We start from the raw sequence: 16,518 nt of genomic DNA, 5'->3' as shown, positions 1-16,518 counted from the left end.
CTGCCAATGATTAATTTGCATTTTTGTTTTTAAATTTCATTTTATTACCCAAAAATTCTTTTAACTTCTAATAATATTCTGATATTACTATCTTTTCCTTGAATAGATGTTTCGATTAATGAAATGCAAAGCGGTACCGGACGATAGTATAGGCATAATGTTGGATGATGAAACGGAATACGACCAATGTCCAATGAATGAGACATTACAGCAACAATTAAGGTTTGTGCACACCTATAAAGAGACAACAAAGACATAGAATTATTGTAGAATGTAAGATTATCTGTGTTTTTGACAAAAATGCTTTAACTAATATTCAGAGTTAAAACCCGGCCCGTACCGTTTAAAAAAAAAAAAGAAAATCAGCATTACAATCATCCTTAATAATAATCCAAGTTTATAGAATGGTCAAGAACAAGAATGTGTTTTTGTTTAGTTTCATCTTTGGATAAATCTATTTCCAATTCTTGCTAATGTTATTCTATTTTAGACAATTTTGTTCACTGTTAGTGGGCAGAGTAGGATGCGTTAAGAGTGAAGAGCGTAATAAGCTCTCAGAGTTGGTGATTCTGGAAGAAGCCAATTCATGGGTGGATCAGTTAGCTCAGCTTGTTATTCGGGTACCACCACCATTCACTGGCGAGGATAAAAGCATGAATCATAATGGAACAGAAAGTTTTAGGTTCGCGAAAATATTAATTTTCAGTTGCAACTGTTCTAACGATATGACGATATTCACGCTCAAGATTGTACGTAATAACGATTGTAGCGTTGCTTTGATCGTTTAGTTAGTAAATTTAGGCTTATGATTTGCACAATGCTGAAGTCTTGGGCAACGTCTTCAGTGATAGAAAGTAACGAGTTGATCCGAAAGATGTTCAGTCTTCTTTTGCGCCAGTATACTGGTGTTGCTGAGGTGAGTAGAAGCATTGTTTCAAAATTTTAGTTTAGCTTTAATAAACCGACTGAAAATATTGGTTGAAAGGTAGCACTGTAGGACGAAATGAAAATTTTTTTATGGCTTATCTCTATCTTTTCATTAAAATTAGATGAAATTGAAGAATCGAGCAAAAGGAAAATAATTTCTTGGGATCATTAACAGCAGAAATAAATTATCTCAAAAATTTGTATCTTTCATTATTATTGGACGCATTATTTAAATTGAATTTAATCCGCAACTCATCTTTTTGTAATCATTTGCGCTCGATGATACTCAAAATAGACAATTATACATGAAATGGGCTTGGAAGAACAGACATCTTAATGCAACATTAATCCTTTCCCGAAATTTTGATCCATTGACACTTGCAGATGATGAAGGCTTTGTCGCAAACATATGTGTTGCACGAACGTAATATAGAGGATGTACAAGATTTCATTGAAAATTTGGTCCAAGTTCGGGAGCTGCTTAGTGTGCAATTTGAAAGTGCTGAAGAAGCGATCCTAAAAAGGGGATTATGGTAAGGAGCGATTTCTTGAACTCTCATAGATTTTTAAAGAACTTATTAGTTATTTTTTATACTTACTGCTTTATGTGGGATGGGCTTATATAAGATTGCTTGTTTAATTGTTTATACCCAGTTGTTGTTGTTCTAGTAGTCCTGATTTACAGCTGTTTTCTAAACTTTTCAAGGAAACTAATGAACAACCGCATTTTCTTTCAACATCCTGATCTGATGCGTCTTCTAACAGTGCATGAAAATGTAATGTCCATTATGATGAACGTCCTCACAGCACAACAAGGAGCTACAAATCATGGCGAGCATACAGAACATGTTGAAAATATGGAAGAAATTGTAAATGCACAAGATTCTAAGGTAAGGTAAAGATAGTTTGATACAATGGAAATAACATTAGTCTGAACATATTCGTAAAAAGGATTTGAATTGGAAGGGAAAGGGACTACAAGTAGAATTAGTAGAAAAAAAACCGATCTAACGCCTTTTATATACCAAAAATTTAAATATCTTTACGGATGAATTCAATGGCACGATATTTAAGAAATTAATAAAATCTGAACTGACTAGGCTTCTAGACTTGAACGGAATTGCATTTGTATGTCAAACCTCTACACTGTTGCTATCTGATTTCTGTAATCTCTACATTTAAAAGTGGTGGAGCATTGATATCACAAGTGCTGTTAATTACACAAATGGATATATTAATTTCAGTTTTTCAATTTCAGGATGCGTCTGAAATGGTCGTTGCGTGCTCACGTTTCCTATGTTACTTCTGTCGAACTTCTCGTCAAAATCAAAAAGCCATGTTTGAGCATCTATCGTTTTTGTTGGATAACGCAACTATGCTTCTTGCAAGACCAAGCTTGCGAGGTGAACAAGCCTATTCATTCCTAAAATTTATTTGCCTTTATTCAATTGATTTTCCCACTCAGTACATGAATTTTCTAAATGCTTTGGAAGGTAATTTTTATTTTTCTGTAAATCATAGGTTCTGTGCCACTTGATATTGCATATTCGAGCTTCATGGACAATAATGAATTGGCTTTGGCTTTGAAGGAGGAAGAACTGGATAAAGTTACAGTATATCTTAGCAGGTGTGGATTGCAGGTGAGAAAGATCCATATTTTAAATAACCTTTATCTGAAAAGAAGAGTTTCTAAGTGTTTTAAAGTGCTTTAAAGTAAAAGCAGTGGTTTGCATGGCATTACTGAACTGAAAGTATTGCGTCTAATTTTTGATATTATTAAAGAATGTCATTATAGTCATTTTCAATGACTACTTTTTCACTTTTCAGCCAAATTTAGAATTGGTCGCTAAAGGTTATCCAGATATTGGTTGGGATCCAGTGGAAGGTGAACGGTACATTGACTTCTTGCGATTCTGTGTTTGGATCAACGGAGAAAGTGTCGAAGAGAATGCGAATTTAGTGATACGGTTATTGATTCGTCGGCCGGAATGTCTTGGTGTTGCGCTGAAAGGTGAAGGACAAGGACTATTCTCAGCATTTAAGGTAACTTCTATTTTTTGACCGATCTTAACTTTATATTACGAACAGGTGTTGCATAAAATTAACACTTTGGAGAACGAAATTAATAAATATTAAAATAAAGTCCTCACAAAAAATCATGTAAAGAATTTGCATTTAGAATTTTGAGCAGATTTCAAGACTGAGGAAATTTAATTTGTTGCAATCATTATGAAGGAAGTAGGAATAAAATTTGTGATTTTCCTAAAATATTGAGAGTTCAAGATATTTTATCAAGAAGTTTTTTAAAACTTGAAATGAGTCTGAATTTCGGAACAATCTTTTGCAGGAGGCAATCGCACTTTCAGAGGATATTCGGACGTTGGAAGAGAATAAGAATCGTGCTGTCATCCATAGTGCGCTATTGAGAGAACAGCCGTACTTGCTAATTTTTTTATTTGATTTTATAATATTTTAAATTCTTTATTTGAACTGTCGCAAAAAGTTGAACTTTGAATTTTTTGAAATTTCAAATAGAAAATCACAGTGGTCAGTGGCGCAAAATTTTTAGCTTTTATTTGTTTTCAGACATTATCCAAACAAAGAGACAGAAGGTGAAGATTATGTTGACCTTGGAGCTGCAACGCTGGATTTCTATTCTTCGCTCGTTGATTTGCTCGCTAAATGTGCTCCCGATAAAATTAACATACAAGTAGTTTCTGAATTGCAATGTTTTGTGATTTCAAGCTATTTAACAAACCAGAAAAATCGAACATAATTTTCCAGGCTGGAAAAGGAGACTGTATGCGAGCCCGCGCTATATTGCGTTCATTGATTTCGTTGGACGATTTGGGTCAAATCCTAGCTTTACGTTTTACTATACCAAATTTGATAACTTCAGTAGCGACAGATGGTTAATTTTAATTTTATTTTTTAATTGGTACTTTAAGTTGCTTAATTTTAACTAATCTTTTTCTGAAAACCGGTTGTTGCTTCCATATGAAAATTAACATTTCTTGAGTTAAATTTTCAAGTTCCATTTAACAACTAGATTTGAATTTAATTCAAGACTAAAGTATTTTGAAGAAAACCAGTTACTAACAGAAAAAACAGTAAAAAAAATAAATGAGTAAGGGAACATATGAAGCAAATGGCCTATATGATAACATTAGAATCAACGAAGAATTAGAATCACGGAGTAAATGATATTTATTCAGTTGCCCTCTGAAGTTTATCCTGATCTCCTGATCGTCCTCATTTTCTCTTAATTATCACTGCCGGACTTAGTCAGATTTTAGTATATTAATAAAATATTAATAAAGCAGACATCTGATAAAGTTTCATTTGTACATTAAAAGGGAGGAAAAAAGAGTGGAAGAATGAGTGTCTTCCTCATTTTTATGTTATGTATATTTCATTTTGACTTTAAAAATAAGATGTCTGTATCCGATTTTTATCCGATTTCCGAGAAATGATCTTAATCATCAAACTGGTTTCATTTATGAACTTTAAAGGATCAATTAATCCAACGTTAAGATGATTTCTATTTCAAATTATTCACACAACATTGATTCCATTTGAATCAACTAAACTAATTTATCATTAATTTCTTTCTTTGCCTTCATCTAATTGCATATATTGATTTTTTAAATACATTTAAAGTGAACTGTAGGTTTAATTAGTTCACAGTGTATTCTAGTAATTAGTTTTGGTTATAGGCAATGGCAGTTGCCTACAACCAAAACTACCCTACTGGTAACCTACTGATTTTCTCCAACTATAAATTTGAAGATTTGGAATAAATAGCTTAAAATTATCTGTTCGTTGAATTTTCCATGTTCTATTGTGTCAAAATTGTTCGTAAATTTAAAATAAAGAATTGGTGATGTAATTCTTATTTACAAATGTTTCTAAAGGTCAGTATGAGTTCATTTTCTTCTGATTTATGCTTCTCTTTCAGGCTATTAATTGGAAAATAGAGAAAAATTAATATTGCAGATGTTGGACCATTACCTGGTCTTCTTCCAAATCATAAACAGTCAGTTCTCCTATTCCTGGATCGTGTTTATGGTATCGATTCACAAGAAATGCTTTTCCATTTTCTTGAGAAAAGTTTCCTACCAGATCTTCGAGCTGCTACGATGATGGATTCGGTTAGTAGGATATAGCATTAGGAATATGATTATCTGCGAAGAAAATTCATATATTTTCTTCCTTACTAGTGCAATTTTTTTAAATGAATTCTTTGAGGTTTCAATGTTTATGTGAAAAATTCAAGTCATATTTTTAAGATTCATCAATATCTTTGCTACCAAAAGTACATACTTTAAAAAGTGGCAATTAAAGTTTCTAGAATTAATTTTTAATTTTGCTATTTAATTGAAAGTGCTCTACTACCTGTCACTACACATTGCAGCCATGCTCTGTGGAAAGTGATACGGCGTTAGCACTAAATCGTTATCTGTGCAACGCTGTGCTACCTTTACTTACCAGTCATTCATATTACTTTGCTGACGCTGAACATCATGCTGCACTTCTCGATACTACGTTGCATACGGTTATCTACCTTTCAATTAAAAAAACTTCTTTGTCTTAGAGAGAGAATGCTGAAAATCTTTTTGCGAACTTTTTGATTATCAGTTGTTGGAAAAAGTTTTATCAGTTTGACAGTTATCTTGAAGAATATTAGTAAATTTGCTAATTGTAGGTACGAAATTTCTTTAACTACTTTTTTACCCATCTCACTCTAGGTCTATAGCATGAATCATCTGCGATCATTGACTAAAAATCAACGTGATGCGGTATCAGATTTTCTGGTTGCCATCACTCGTGAACTTCCACCACCAATGATGGTCAAATTGATGCGCAAAGTTATCATTGATATCCAGGAAATGGATGAGAATCTTTTGGTTCCACTGCGAGTATGTTTTGAGTTAACAAATGAGTGGGAGAAGCCACAACTTCTGTATAATATACTCTGGTTGTCGTAGCAATTTGACTTTCATTACTAAATTATCATCAGGAGTGTTACAAGTGGTATCTGTAATTCTTAAATTTGCTATTATTAACGGATCTTCACTTTATGCTCATAATTTATGTGAAGTTATATTTGAAACAAGTAGCCAACACTGACTAACTAACTCATAGATTCTAACACTACATTACGAACGCTGTACGAAATATTATGGATCGGGGAATATTTATGGAATGGCTTCTGAGACAGAAAAGAGATTATCCATGCTACTGTTCTATGCTATTTTCGATTCGCTTGGTAGTAAACAGTATGATCCGGAACTATTTGGGAAAGCTCTTCCGTGTCTGACTGCTATTGGTATATTTTTGATTTTATTATGACAAGTTAGGATAATTTGAATTAATCTAACTTGAATTACCTCTTTCTCTTTTTCTTTCATCTCTTTCCCATCTTCCTATTTTATTATAATTTGAATTATCCTAACTTGAATTATCTTTTTTTTTTCTTTTTTTCCATCTATTTCCCATTTTCCTTTTTTTTTTTATCATGTTAATTTTCCTTCTGTGTTTCTACTATATGAATGGTTTTATTTTTCACGTCAGGCTGGGAATTTTTATATTTTTTAGGCATTTAATAAAAGGAATAAAAATTAATTATGATTCATAGGCTCAGCAATATCGCCGGATTATACGCTGACGACTACCGGCGACGATACGGACAGGATTCAGAAAACAAAAGATCGCGGAATCTGGAATCCGGATCCGGTTGATGTCAGTGAAGTTCACTTTGACGATGACTTGAAGTCAGTAGTAGCCAAATTTGCAGAACATTTTCATGACTCATGGGCCAGCAGGAAGGTAAAAGCTTTTTACAAATGGCGCAACACGAAGTAAATGTTTTATTTTAACATAGTGAATATAAAAATTGAAATTTCGTACGAATCAATCTCAGGTGAGTTCTTGTTGGAATTTTAATTATTATGTGTCATGTGGAGATTTCTTGCGTTAATTCATTAATAACAGCTAGTTGATTAATTTTGTTAGGTTGGGTAGTAAGTTTCTGGATCGATATGCCTAATTCTTTACAGATCGAAAAAGGTTGGAATTACGGTGAGCTGTATTCACGTCAAGCTCTCACGCATCCAAGATTAAAACCTTTTGTATTCTTGCCCGATTTCGTAAGTGTTTATTTATTGAATTTCTTCCCATAAAAAAAGTGAAAATTATTTTTTACGAGATTGAGATAAAAGTTTTATCTTAACAGAAAATTAGTAACTAAACGAATAAATCGAATTTGAAAAAATTGAATTTACTATGCTGATAAGTGGACATAAACTGATAAGCAATGGATTTTTCTATTGCCTCTTTTTTCTGTTGGATATTGACGAATGAATTTGTAGGAAAAAAACTTCTATCAAGAACGTTGTGCGGAATGTTTGCGTGCTCTATTGGTATGGAATTACTCGATTGAATTAACGGATCGTGATGCTGCCGATAAAGCTATTCAAAATAATACTTCTTTGGGTAGCTCGAGTAGGTATTTTTATTAGTAAGGTAAAAAAAAAGAAGTGAATACATTAGGCCATCTCGAATCTGCAAAAAGACGCTATTGCAAGAACACAAAAACATGGAAAATGCATTAGAATACCCTAACGCTGTATCTTTTTTGATGGACCTACCCATCACATGGGAGTAATTAGTATCATTTACTATATCTGTACTCGACAAACGAAACTTTCAGCACATTTTCCATATGCTCAGTTCGAGTTATTCTAATAGGATTTCGAGCAAAATCCGTGATGTAATTAACAGATAATTTTTTAAAAATATTGAGAAGTAAATTCACTTCAATTTGCAGTTGAAAATTTCAATCCTAAACCAGTGGACTTATCGAATATGACACTGGAAAAAGATATGACGGGCATTGCAGAAAAGATGGCGGAAGAGTCTCACAAGATATGGGCTAAAAAGGTTTGTTAGTGTGTCAAAACTGGTTTGTTCTTCATTTAATATAATTTTCTCATTTTAAGAAATATTATCTTGATATAAGGAATCAAGATTTTTTAGGTGCTCGCAGATTTAAATAGAGGAGGCACTATGCCACCACAACTTGTGCCATGGGATTTGTTGACCGATTTTGAACGTCGAAAAGATCGGTTTCGAGCTGCAGAAATTCTGAAATTTCTTCAATACCATGGATATCGCGTTTGGAGGTAGACATTTGTTGAATTCTGATCAGTCTATCAAAAGGTCTTCTCAAAACAAGAATATTTATTGGTTTGAAGTACTCAAGAGTATAAAGGCAAGCAATTTTTGTTACAGTTCAAATAAGCCTGAGCCATCCGCGGAACGTGTCAAAATTGATAGTGAACGTAGTTCAGTGGAGAAACGATTTGCATATAACTTGCTGAAGAAACTAATCCAATATCTGGAGCAGGCATCTTTAAAAATGAAGACAATTAAGCCTAGTCAGGAGCTCACACGTCAGAACAGTTTTAGGAAAGAAGGCCAAGATGTGAAGTTCTTCGAAAAAGTTAGTGCTTTTCACATTTCTTGATTTTTTTCTTTTCAATTTTTTGAAGTGTAATTTTTCGTGAATTTAAGGTAGTATTACCTTTGATGCATGCGTATTTTAATGCACATAAGAATTATTTCTTGGCTAATAGCAGTGTTGTGCAAACCGGAATGGCTTCCGATAAGGAAAAAGAAATGGTTGCAAAGTAAGTTCTTGGTTTAGAACTATTCAATTATGTGAAATTACGATTGTTTTTTTAAATTTTTTCTAGCACTTTTCTTGCTTCCAAAAATGTCTACCAAACCAAATATGTAAAACATTAAATTCTTAGAAAAATTCGATTTCCAATTCTCCTGAATTTTCTTAGGTTTCAATTCCATGTTAGCACTACTTTGATTCTTACTTTTTACTTAAATAAAACTCATTAAGATTTCAAATCGTTTAATATTGAATAATTTTTATATTAACAGCTTATTTTGTCGACTAGCATCGCTACTTCGCTTTAAAAATCATGCTTTCGGAAATGTTGCAAAGATAACCGTACGATGTTTGCAAGGTCTTATCCAATCACTTGATTTGAGGTATGCTATTCAGGAAATTTGAATTATCATCAATAGCGTTAATGTTTTGACTTGGATTTTGAAGTTTTTTTTTTTTTTTGTAATTTTATATTAAATTTCCTTCCAGAACATTAGTGAAAATAAATTCGGACATTGTGCGCACCGGTTTATTGACATTTTTCAACAATTGTGCCGATGATCTATTTTCCGCTGTTGAAGAACTTCAAAATGGTGGACAGTATTCGTTATTACGAGGCCAAAATTTAAAATCTTGGGTATCACTAGAATTCGCCAATCAGATGATTATTCCTGTACTGACGACGATGTTTGTACATTTGGCTATAAATCATTTTGGCAGTGATTTATTATGTTAGTTTATAATATGTTTTTCTCAAAGTTCCGGAAATTCATTGAACTTTTAAAAACTGGCTTCACAAAATCTGCTGATATTGTTATTTGTGACTTCATTTTTTTTTTTTTTCCAGTGGATGAAATTCAAGCAGCATGTTATAAAATTCTGGACAGTGCATATCTTCTGAATAGTTTAGCAGCAACTACTTCGCAAAGGAAATCAATTGCTTATGAAATGGATAAGTATGCATTGCTGTTTTAAATAGGAACTGAAGCGAAAAAGTACGGAATGAAAGGTCTTTAAAACTTGCTGTTTAGAATATTGGGAAATACTCGAACCCATCCACAGGCTGTAATTTTATAACGCTATAATTTTATTACAGGCATCGTCCAGCTCTTGGTCAGTGTCTTGCAGCATTCGCTGGATGTTTTCCTGTAGCCTTTTTGGAAGATAAGTTTAATAAAAATAATAAATATTCGTTATTGGCTAAGTCGCAAGATCAATCTGTACAAGTACAAGGTTCGTTGAATTGAACTGAAAATTGATGAAGACAAGAAAGTCATGATTGTGTGAATAATTTATACAAATAAGAGACATTTCCGAGCAAAGTTTGCAAGTTTTCATTAAACACTACAGATTTTTTTAAATATTACTTCTTTTTGTCAGATTTAATAACAACTTTACAAATGGTATGGTTAAAGGGAAATTGATTTATCCAGTACTGTGATGAATTAGATTAGTTTAATCTTTTAGAAATGTTGCAAAATTTGTTGGCACATATTCCTCAACTGGATAAGTTATTAACGGAAGTGGAGCAAGTGGGACAATCAGGTGCCATGTATCGCGAACAACCAGCTGCTTACGATGTCGATTTACCACTTATTTGTTCTTACTTGACTTACTGGTGGCAGCTTGGCCCCGACAGCAGTAATCGATCGACGTGAGATCTATTTAACCTGTATTCGATGTTTAAGAGCTACATTATTTCTATCAAATATTATTCGCATGATAGAAGTTATCTTCTGAAATTGAGTGATACCTATTGCTTTCTTATTAGGTCTTAAATCCGCTCGGCAGAACCTTCTTGCATCAGTATATTAAGTCCATTTTCTTCAGTATTTCTGTAGTGTTGCTTCATACAGAAATATAACTTAAAAAATTTAATTTCCAATATTTTAAGTCGAGCAGATCATCTCATTTATTAATTTCCAGTTACATTTTGTCGGTAAACCCTTAGCTTTTTTTTTCCACATAATCTTTGATTTTAGTGTACCAGTCACGGATGTTGGTAATGAACACATCAATCGAATTTTCCGTGCACTTCTCCAGATGATTCATAATCACATTGGTGTAGAGAATGCTTCCTGGCTTTGTCGGATTAATTTTTTCTCTGTTCAAATTATACCATACGTGAGCTGCGATGCGGTGAAAGATTACATGCTTCCAGTTGCAGAACGCTTAAGGCGCTTGGCGGAAAAAGCATATAGAGAAGAGGAACATATGCGTACTCATCCTGATGATGCTGATGAAGGCACGGTTGCTGAGGTAACAGTAAAATGATTTTTTTCAAATATATTTTGTCCCAAAGAAAAAGCATATGTAATGTTGTAAATTAAGAGTATAAGTGTTATAAAGGATGAAAAACAATAATTGCGACACGCATTGCGAAGTGTGTCGCAATGGAATGAATGCGTATTGCATGCATTTATGCTGATAATAAATCAAGTCGCCTTTATTTCATAATTACGCCGAGTAACTTTCAGGATAACGCTCATCTCGTACGAGATGTGTACGCCTATTTCCCAATTTTAATGAAATATACAGACTTGCATCGGGCACAGTGGCTAAAATCACCGTCTTGGGAAACAGACGGTGTTTACGAGAATGTTGCTATAATTTTCAAAGTTAGTGTAATTTTAAAGTCTCTGAAGCATTTGAAGTATGATATTCTCTTTTAAAGAAACAAAGTATATTCAAACTATCAAGCTATCAAATTGATTTCTGGTCGAACGATCATCTTAATACTTATTTAACAATAACTATGGTTGGTCACTGTCTTGATGGGCTTACGAGTGGTAACAAAAACTGACAGAAAAATCCGTTTTTGTAATGTATGCATTCTAGATCTGGTCTCTTTCACAGCATTTTAAGCGTGAAGAATTGAATTTTATGGCTCAATATGAGGATGAATCGGTAGCTGGTGGTACTGGTGAAATGAAAACTGGAAAAGCTGCTATTGCGGAACGTAAAAAGAAACGGCGTGAAGGACAGGTACTAAAATGGATTATGAGAAAAGTATTGAGATTTGTGTAAAATTTGATTTGTTCTATTAGAACAAAGCTATGAATTTATTCAGATGCGTAAAGACAAGCATGCAGGTTCGATCGTGATAGCTTGTTTGAAGCGATTATTGCCCGTTGGTTTAAATGTATTCGGTGGTCGTGAGTTGGACATAGTGCAACAGGCGAAAGAAAAGTTCTTGGCCAAGGAACCGGAAGATAAAATACGTGAACTTGTTCGTTCTCTCCTTGACATACCAGCTAAGGTTTGTTTTTAGGTGGTTAATTATTACTGTGAATCACGATGCGATGAGTAATAAAAATGACTGACATGTTCTAAATGTTAGCTTTATAATGTCAGATAGGGCAAACTCATGTTTGAAATTTGAATTAGACAATTTTTCGAACTCAGCGGCATTTCAGACAGATCCGACTGATAAGAATGCTTGGCAATTAAATCTTTATCGCAAAATCGGAAAATCCCAAATGCGGAATAAGGATGTAATGACGCTCGATGGAATAGTCGATAAAATAACAAGTATGGGTCAGGTGGTCGCTATCCTACACGTTGTAGGTTATTTTCGCTTCATTTATGAATTAACAGGACATGTATTTGATTAACGAATTTCAATAAATTAGTGCAATTTTCGAAACATTTAATTGAGGCACTTTTTTGCTTGCAACTAGGATAGATTACAATGCTGGTGTAATATAACCTTTATGTAGTAAGAGCAGAAGTGATGCAGATAACATTACTAAATAGAATTTACCCTGAAGTCACAATCAAATGATTGTGAGATCAAACCTCCTAGAATTTTTTATTACTGAGACGACATAATAATTTCTTTTCCATAATTTTGCATAGCCCCCCGCTTCATATTATAGTAAGTTAAGTCAGGAGTGGATAATGATAGTAGTCAGTCACTTATTTTTAACTTGTTCCTTCTCTTGCTTTCTTTTCTTATCCTTGCTCAAGCCAGAAAAACTTTAAAGTTATAATAGCCTGATAGCTTACTTCTCAAGTTAAGACCAAAAGAAATTCACTGAAATGGTGAGTTCATGTGAATTTCTTAATTGTGAATATCAGCATCACTTATGCTTCTCGACGTTAGTATATAGAGCATAAATGGCACGATAGTTCTAACATCACATATTCCATTCAGCTGTTTGATCTTGTTACAAATGATCAGTTTCACTTTAACCGGAAATGAAAATATTATCTTCAACTTATCATTATCAAAGTCCGACGAAAAATTAGAGATGTATTGCTTGTACTAAACGTTATGTTATTGTTGTTTCCTGATAAAATTTTTTACTTTATCATAAGGGAAATGGTCCCTAAACCATTGTAAAACTAACTCATCATTAAATACTTTTAGAAATTAGTTTCTAAATTTATGTATCTCAGTTTTCCAATTTCTTTATTACAAATTATTAGTCTTCCGTCTACTTTTTAATAATATTTGAAACACTCTCAGATGACTATACACATCTTTTATCCCGAATTATTTGCTATTAATACAACTTTTTACTCTTTTCTATTTTTTAGTCCTCTCTTTCTGTACAAGGAAAAATCAATAAAAAAAAAAATGAAAATCCATACATCAAATATGTTTGCTTATGAATGAAAATATGGAAATTGTTAATCAAATTCTGATCTCACTTCAAAAACAATTGCACTAAGAAAGGAAGTGATATTAATAGATATTTTGCATTTATGTTATAAGCAAAATGCTCAGTGAATGATTTAGCTATCAAGGAATGAAGTAATCTGTTTTTAACATATATTGTAGGTGTATTTATGGAATCAGAAAAATTATGATGTAGGTTTCCTTGTCCAATCGCTTTGATGCAATATATTTAGATGTTTAGACGATAGGAGGTCTCAGATTGATAGTTCTTTCCTGTTTGCCTCTTATTAAAATATTTTATAATAGTTAGTCTTTCTTTTTTAGGCTCTAATAATCGCATGGACATTTTAGATCAAAATTTTTTGGTTCCTTTCCAATTTCTTTTGATGCTTTTGAATTAATTGAGCTGCTGTGCTTTTTCTACCCCTTTCTCTCTTTCTCAAAAAAAAAAAAAAAACTTCTGACAACTCCAACAAAATTTTTCATCGACTTGTTGATGTCGGAAAGCTTCGTAAAAACTTCAACAGAATCAAGAGGGAAATGTTAATCAATATGTGACTTATTCGTAATCTCGTTGAATTACTTTACTTCTAAAAAAAAGTAAAGTGAAATTCCAGCTTCAAGTAAAGTCTATATTTAAGAAACAGAACTGATGAATTTGCAAGGAACGACTACAAAGTGTGTGTGTGTGTGAGAGAGAGAGGGAGATAAGATGGATTATTTGAGTTTTGGAAGGAAAAATAGCTGAATACGGTCTCATAAGACATTTAACTTTCGAATGACTGTTCGCTTTCAGGTTTTCAGCATTAATGAAGAATCAAGGTTGCTTCTCATTGCTCTTTTCTTCCTTCACTGAGATTTTCACCGCCACTCCTACTCCTACTCCTACTCCTACTAGATAGCATATGTTCATTTTAGACAGAACATCCACAAGGCTCGATGGTTAATGCTTGGAAGACAATGTTATCCAGTCAACGCAAAAGAGCTGTCGTTGCTTGCTTCAGAATGATTCCACTCTATGGAATTCCGAGGTATCATATCACTCACTAATGCTGTCCTTGAATTGAACAAATCAGTCGAATTTTTCTCTTTTCACTCAATCCTTCAGTAATATAAACAACTCTCTAATTTTCTTTGTTTTCACAACTATTTCTCTGGAAATTCCGCTGCGTATTTTTTATCAATATCCCAACTAACTAATAAATATGCCCAGTAAATATTTGATTACCGATTGCGGTTTGTGTTAAAAAGTATGCGTTTTTTTCCCATATGAAATGATGGAACAATCGTTGAATAGCAACAACTGAAATTTACATGTACTTTTGTGAGTGTCTAAACTCGAATTCACTTTTACATTTCCATTCTGCTCTTCATTAACTTATTCCAAAAGTTCTAATTTGGATTTTAAGCTATCTATCAACCTCTGTTGCATGATGCATAAAATACAGTTTGAAGTAACAAAAATTTTCTTATTGCTTTCATCGATCGATGCCAGTTTGAATTATAACTAAGCAAGAAATTCAAAGGAGTGATACTGGTTCTAGCTTTTCATATCTATTTGCTGATTGTCAACTTGGCATCGTGAAATTATTGCATTTAATGCGTGGGTGTTTGTGTTTCCATCTGACTCTAATTATACTTTGACAAGAACTGTTTTTCGTTTTCCATTCTCTCAACAGCGGCATCAGTACAGAGTTTTAGTAGTGTTTTAAATTTTCAACTAATGAGTGAAATTGAGAAAACAATTCCTTTTATCATCAGTTGATATTTTTTGCGAGAAGTAAGCAAAATTAACTTTTTTCACTTTATCTGTAGCGATGCTATAGCTGATTTGTAAGTTAATTGGTCGGAACCACAATTTTTTATGCTGTGTTCAATATGTCGTTGTTTTACCACAGGCAACCAGTAAGTTTAAAAAGGAGAGTCGATGGGAACGTGTCCTAACACTGCAACGAAAACGTATGGCTATCAGTTTGATAACGGCAAGTCATCTGTATCGAGTTGAAATGTAAGCGTTGCTTTTTCAGTGATACATAAATAATCAGGATAGGAATCCTTCAACAACAAATAACAAGTAATTGTTACTTCCTTGAACTTCTTCACTTCCAATTACCACTTAGATAATTCACCAGAAGCGATTATTTTTGTATTTCACTCTTGTTTTCTCTTCTTCTCCAAAAAATTTCTAAATAAAAACTTGGTTCTCAAATTTTTGAAAATATGTAGCTAATAGTGTTGTTAATGAGCAATACTGAGCAATACAACTGCTTTTGTCACGTTTAATATTTGCCACTGGCCTAAGTTGCTTTAAGTAAATATACTCGAAAAGAACTGATGCAATGGAAATTTGGAGACGAGTTGATTTTCTTGTCATGGAATGATATTTCGAAACTTCTTTGACATTTTTGTTCTTTCATTTTTATTTTTTGTTGAGCATCATAATAAAAATAGAATTACGTTGTCCAGTTTAATCGTTACTCATTTGTCTACAATATTAGTTTTTTTGCTTACTTATTTGTTTGTTTGTGTTTGCTCCTCTCTGTATTTATTTTTCCATTTTTCCATGTTTGCTTTTGAAGTCTTAACCTCAGACTTGTCCAAAACATCTTTTAAGAAGTTGAAATTTCCAGAATGACATTATGACCCATTCGAAATAAGCGGATTACATTATTACATTTCATTCTCAAAAGCGCATGAACTAAAAAACCGATTTGCAGTATTCGTTACATGACAATTTCTAACATTTTTGTTTTTTTTTATTAAGTTCTTTTTTGAAAATTTCGGTTTTCATTTATATGTGTAACGAACACGAGCAGCATTTCCTTCCGATATGAAATTTTCGTTGAAGTTTGCTAGATAAGAAGTTGAGTTACGCTTAGATTTCTGCTACATGCATGATGTCATTTGTTTCAACTTTCAAACAAAATATGTATTTAACTTGTCAATCTTAGGTTTCCTATGTTCTCTTGAAAGCTTTGCTTAATTTACTTTATTTGAATCAATTTATTTCGTTTGAATCATTTGATTTCAAAAGTGTCAAAACAATTGGAATTTATGTTTATACTATGTTAAAATTTGGAACTTTCCAGACATCGAGCTATCAATTTCTTCCTGCCGGCCTTTAACAAACTTTGGCTGGAAGATGAAGATGTTGGACAAGATGCATTGATCAAGGAGCTTACAGTTAGTAATCTTAATAATTTTAATTTTTGTGATATTAAAATCATAAATATTCGAATTAAGTGACTGGATCTGGTAATATTGTAGGCATCAAGACTACTAG

The 16,518-nt window shown here is 32.9% G+C and overlaps 1 protein-coding gene across 6 annotated transcripts in view; it reads left to right on the top strand.

Moving 5' to 3' along the window:
• The window catches only part of Bma-unc-68 (Uncharacterized protein), a gene marked incomplete at both ends in the record, with an annotated part of 43,975 nt that overhangs the window by 18,142 nt on the left and 9,315 nt on the right, over window positions 1-16,518 (top strand). Inside the window, 34 exons of one of the 6 annotated variants that reach the window (XM_043077097.1) lie at window positions 107-222; window positions 491-682; window positions 802-916; window positions 1,312-1,460; window positions 1,634-1,817; window positions 2,186-2,330; window positions 2,449-2,567; window positions 2,755-2,970; window positions 3,275-3,363; window positions 3,514-3,637; window positions 3,712-3,838; window positions 4,924-5,078; window positions 5,342-5,482; window positions 5,676-5,846; window positions 6,073-6,256; window positions 6,566-6,756; window positions 6,987-7,076; window positions 7,299-7,431; window positions 7,757-7,869; window positions 7,966-8,111; window positions 8,221-8,431; window positions 8,503-8,618; window positions 8,884-8,994; window positions 9,101-9,342; window positions 9,459-9,567; window positions 9,708-9,844; window positions 10,079-10,265; window positions 10,594-10,870; window positions 11,089-11,229; window positions 11,450-11,596; window positions 11,682-11,870; window positions 12,028-12,174; window positions 15,134-15,243; window positions 16,325-16,418. In XM_043077097.1, the coding sequence (XP_042933031.1) occupies window positions 107-222; window positions 491-682; window positions 802-916; window positions 1,312-1,460; window positions 1,634-1,817; window positions 2,186-2,330; window positions 2,449-2,567; window positions 2,755-2,970; window positions 3,275-3,363; window positions 3,514-3,637; window positions 3,712-3,838; window positions 4,924-5,078; window positions 5,342-5,482; window positions 5,676-5,846; window positions 6,073-6,256; window positions 6,566-6,756; window positions 6,987-7,076; window positions 7,299-7,431; window positions 7,757-7,869; window positions 7,966-8,111; window positions 8,221-8,431; window positions 8,503-8,618; window positions 8,884-8,994; window positions 9,101-9,342; window positions 9,459-9,567; window positions 9,708-9,844; window positions 10,079-10,265; window positions 10,594-10,870; window positions 11,089-11,229; window positions 11,450-11,596; window positions 11,682-11,870; window positions 12,028-12,174; window positions 15,134-15,243; window positions 16,325-16,418 (5,118 nt within the window). Of the gene's footprint in view, window positions 1-106; window positions 223-490; window positions 683-801; window positions 917-1,311; window positions 1,461-1,633; window positions 1,818-2,185; window positions 2,331-2,448; window positions 2,568-2,754; window positions 2,971-3,274; window positions 3,364-3,513; window positions 3,638-3,711; window positions 3,839-4,923; window positions 5,079-5,341; window positions 5,483-5,675; window positions 5,847-6,072; window positions 6,257-6,565; window positions 6,757-6,986; window positions 7,077-7,298; window positions 7,432-7,756; window positions 7,870-7,965; window positions 8,112-8,220; window positions 8,432-8,502; window positions 8,619-8,883; window positions 8,995-9,100; window positions 9,343-9,458; window positions 9,568-9,707; window positions 9,845-10,078; window positions 10,266-10,593; window positions 10,871-11,088; window positions 11,230-11,449; window positions 11,597-11,681; window positions 11,871-12,027; window positions 12,175-14,153; window positions 14,267-15,133; window positions 15,244-16,324; window positions 16,419-16,518 lie in introns of those variants that run through there. The other 5 variants (XM_043077098.1, XM_043077101.1, XM_043077099.1 and 2 more) reach the window with 5 other exon arrangements.

This window comes from Brugia malayi (genome assembly GCF_000002995.4).
Source record: "Brugia malayi strain FR3 genome assembly, contig: Bm_v4_Chr1_scaffold_001, whole genome shotgun sequence".
Classification (NCBI taxonomy): domain Eukaryota; kingdom Metazoa; phylum Nematoda; class Chromadorea; order Rhabditida; family Onchocercidae; genus Brugia; species Brugia malayi.
Note: the sequence above shows the minus strand (reverse complement) of the source record. Positions and strands in the feature narration are given on the sequence as shown.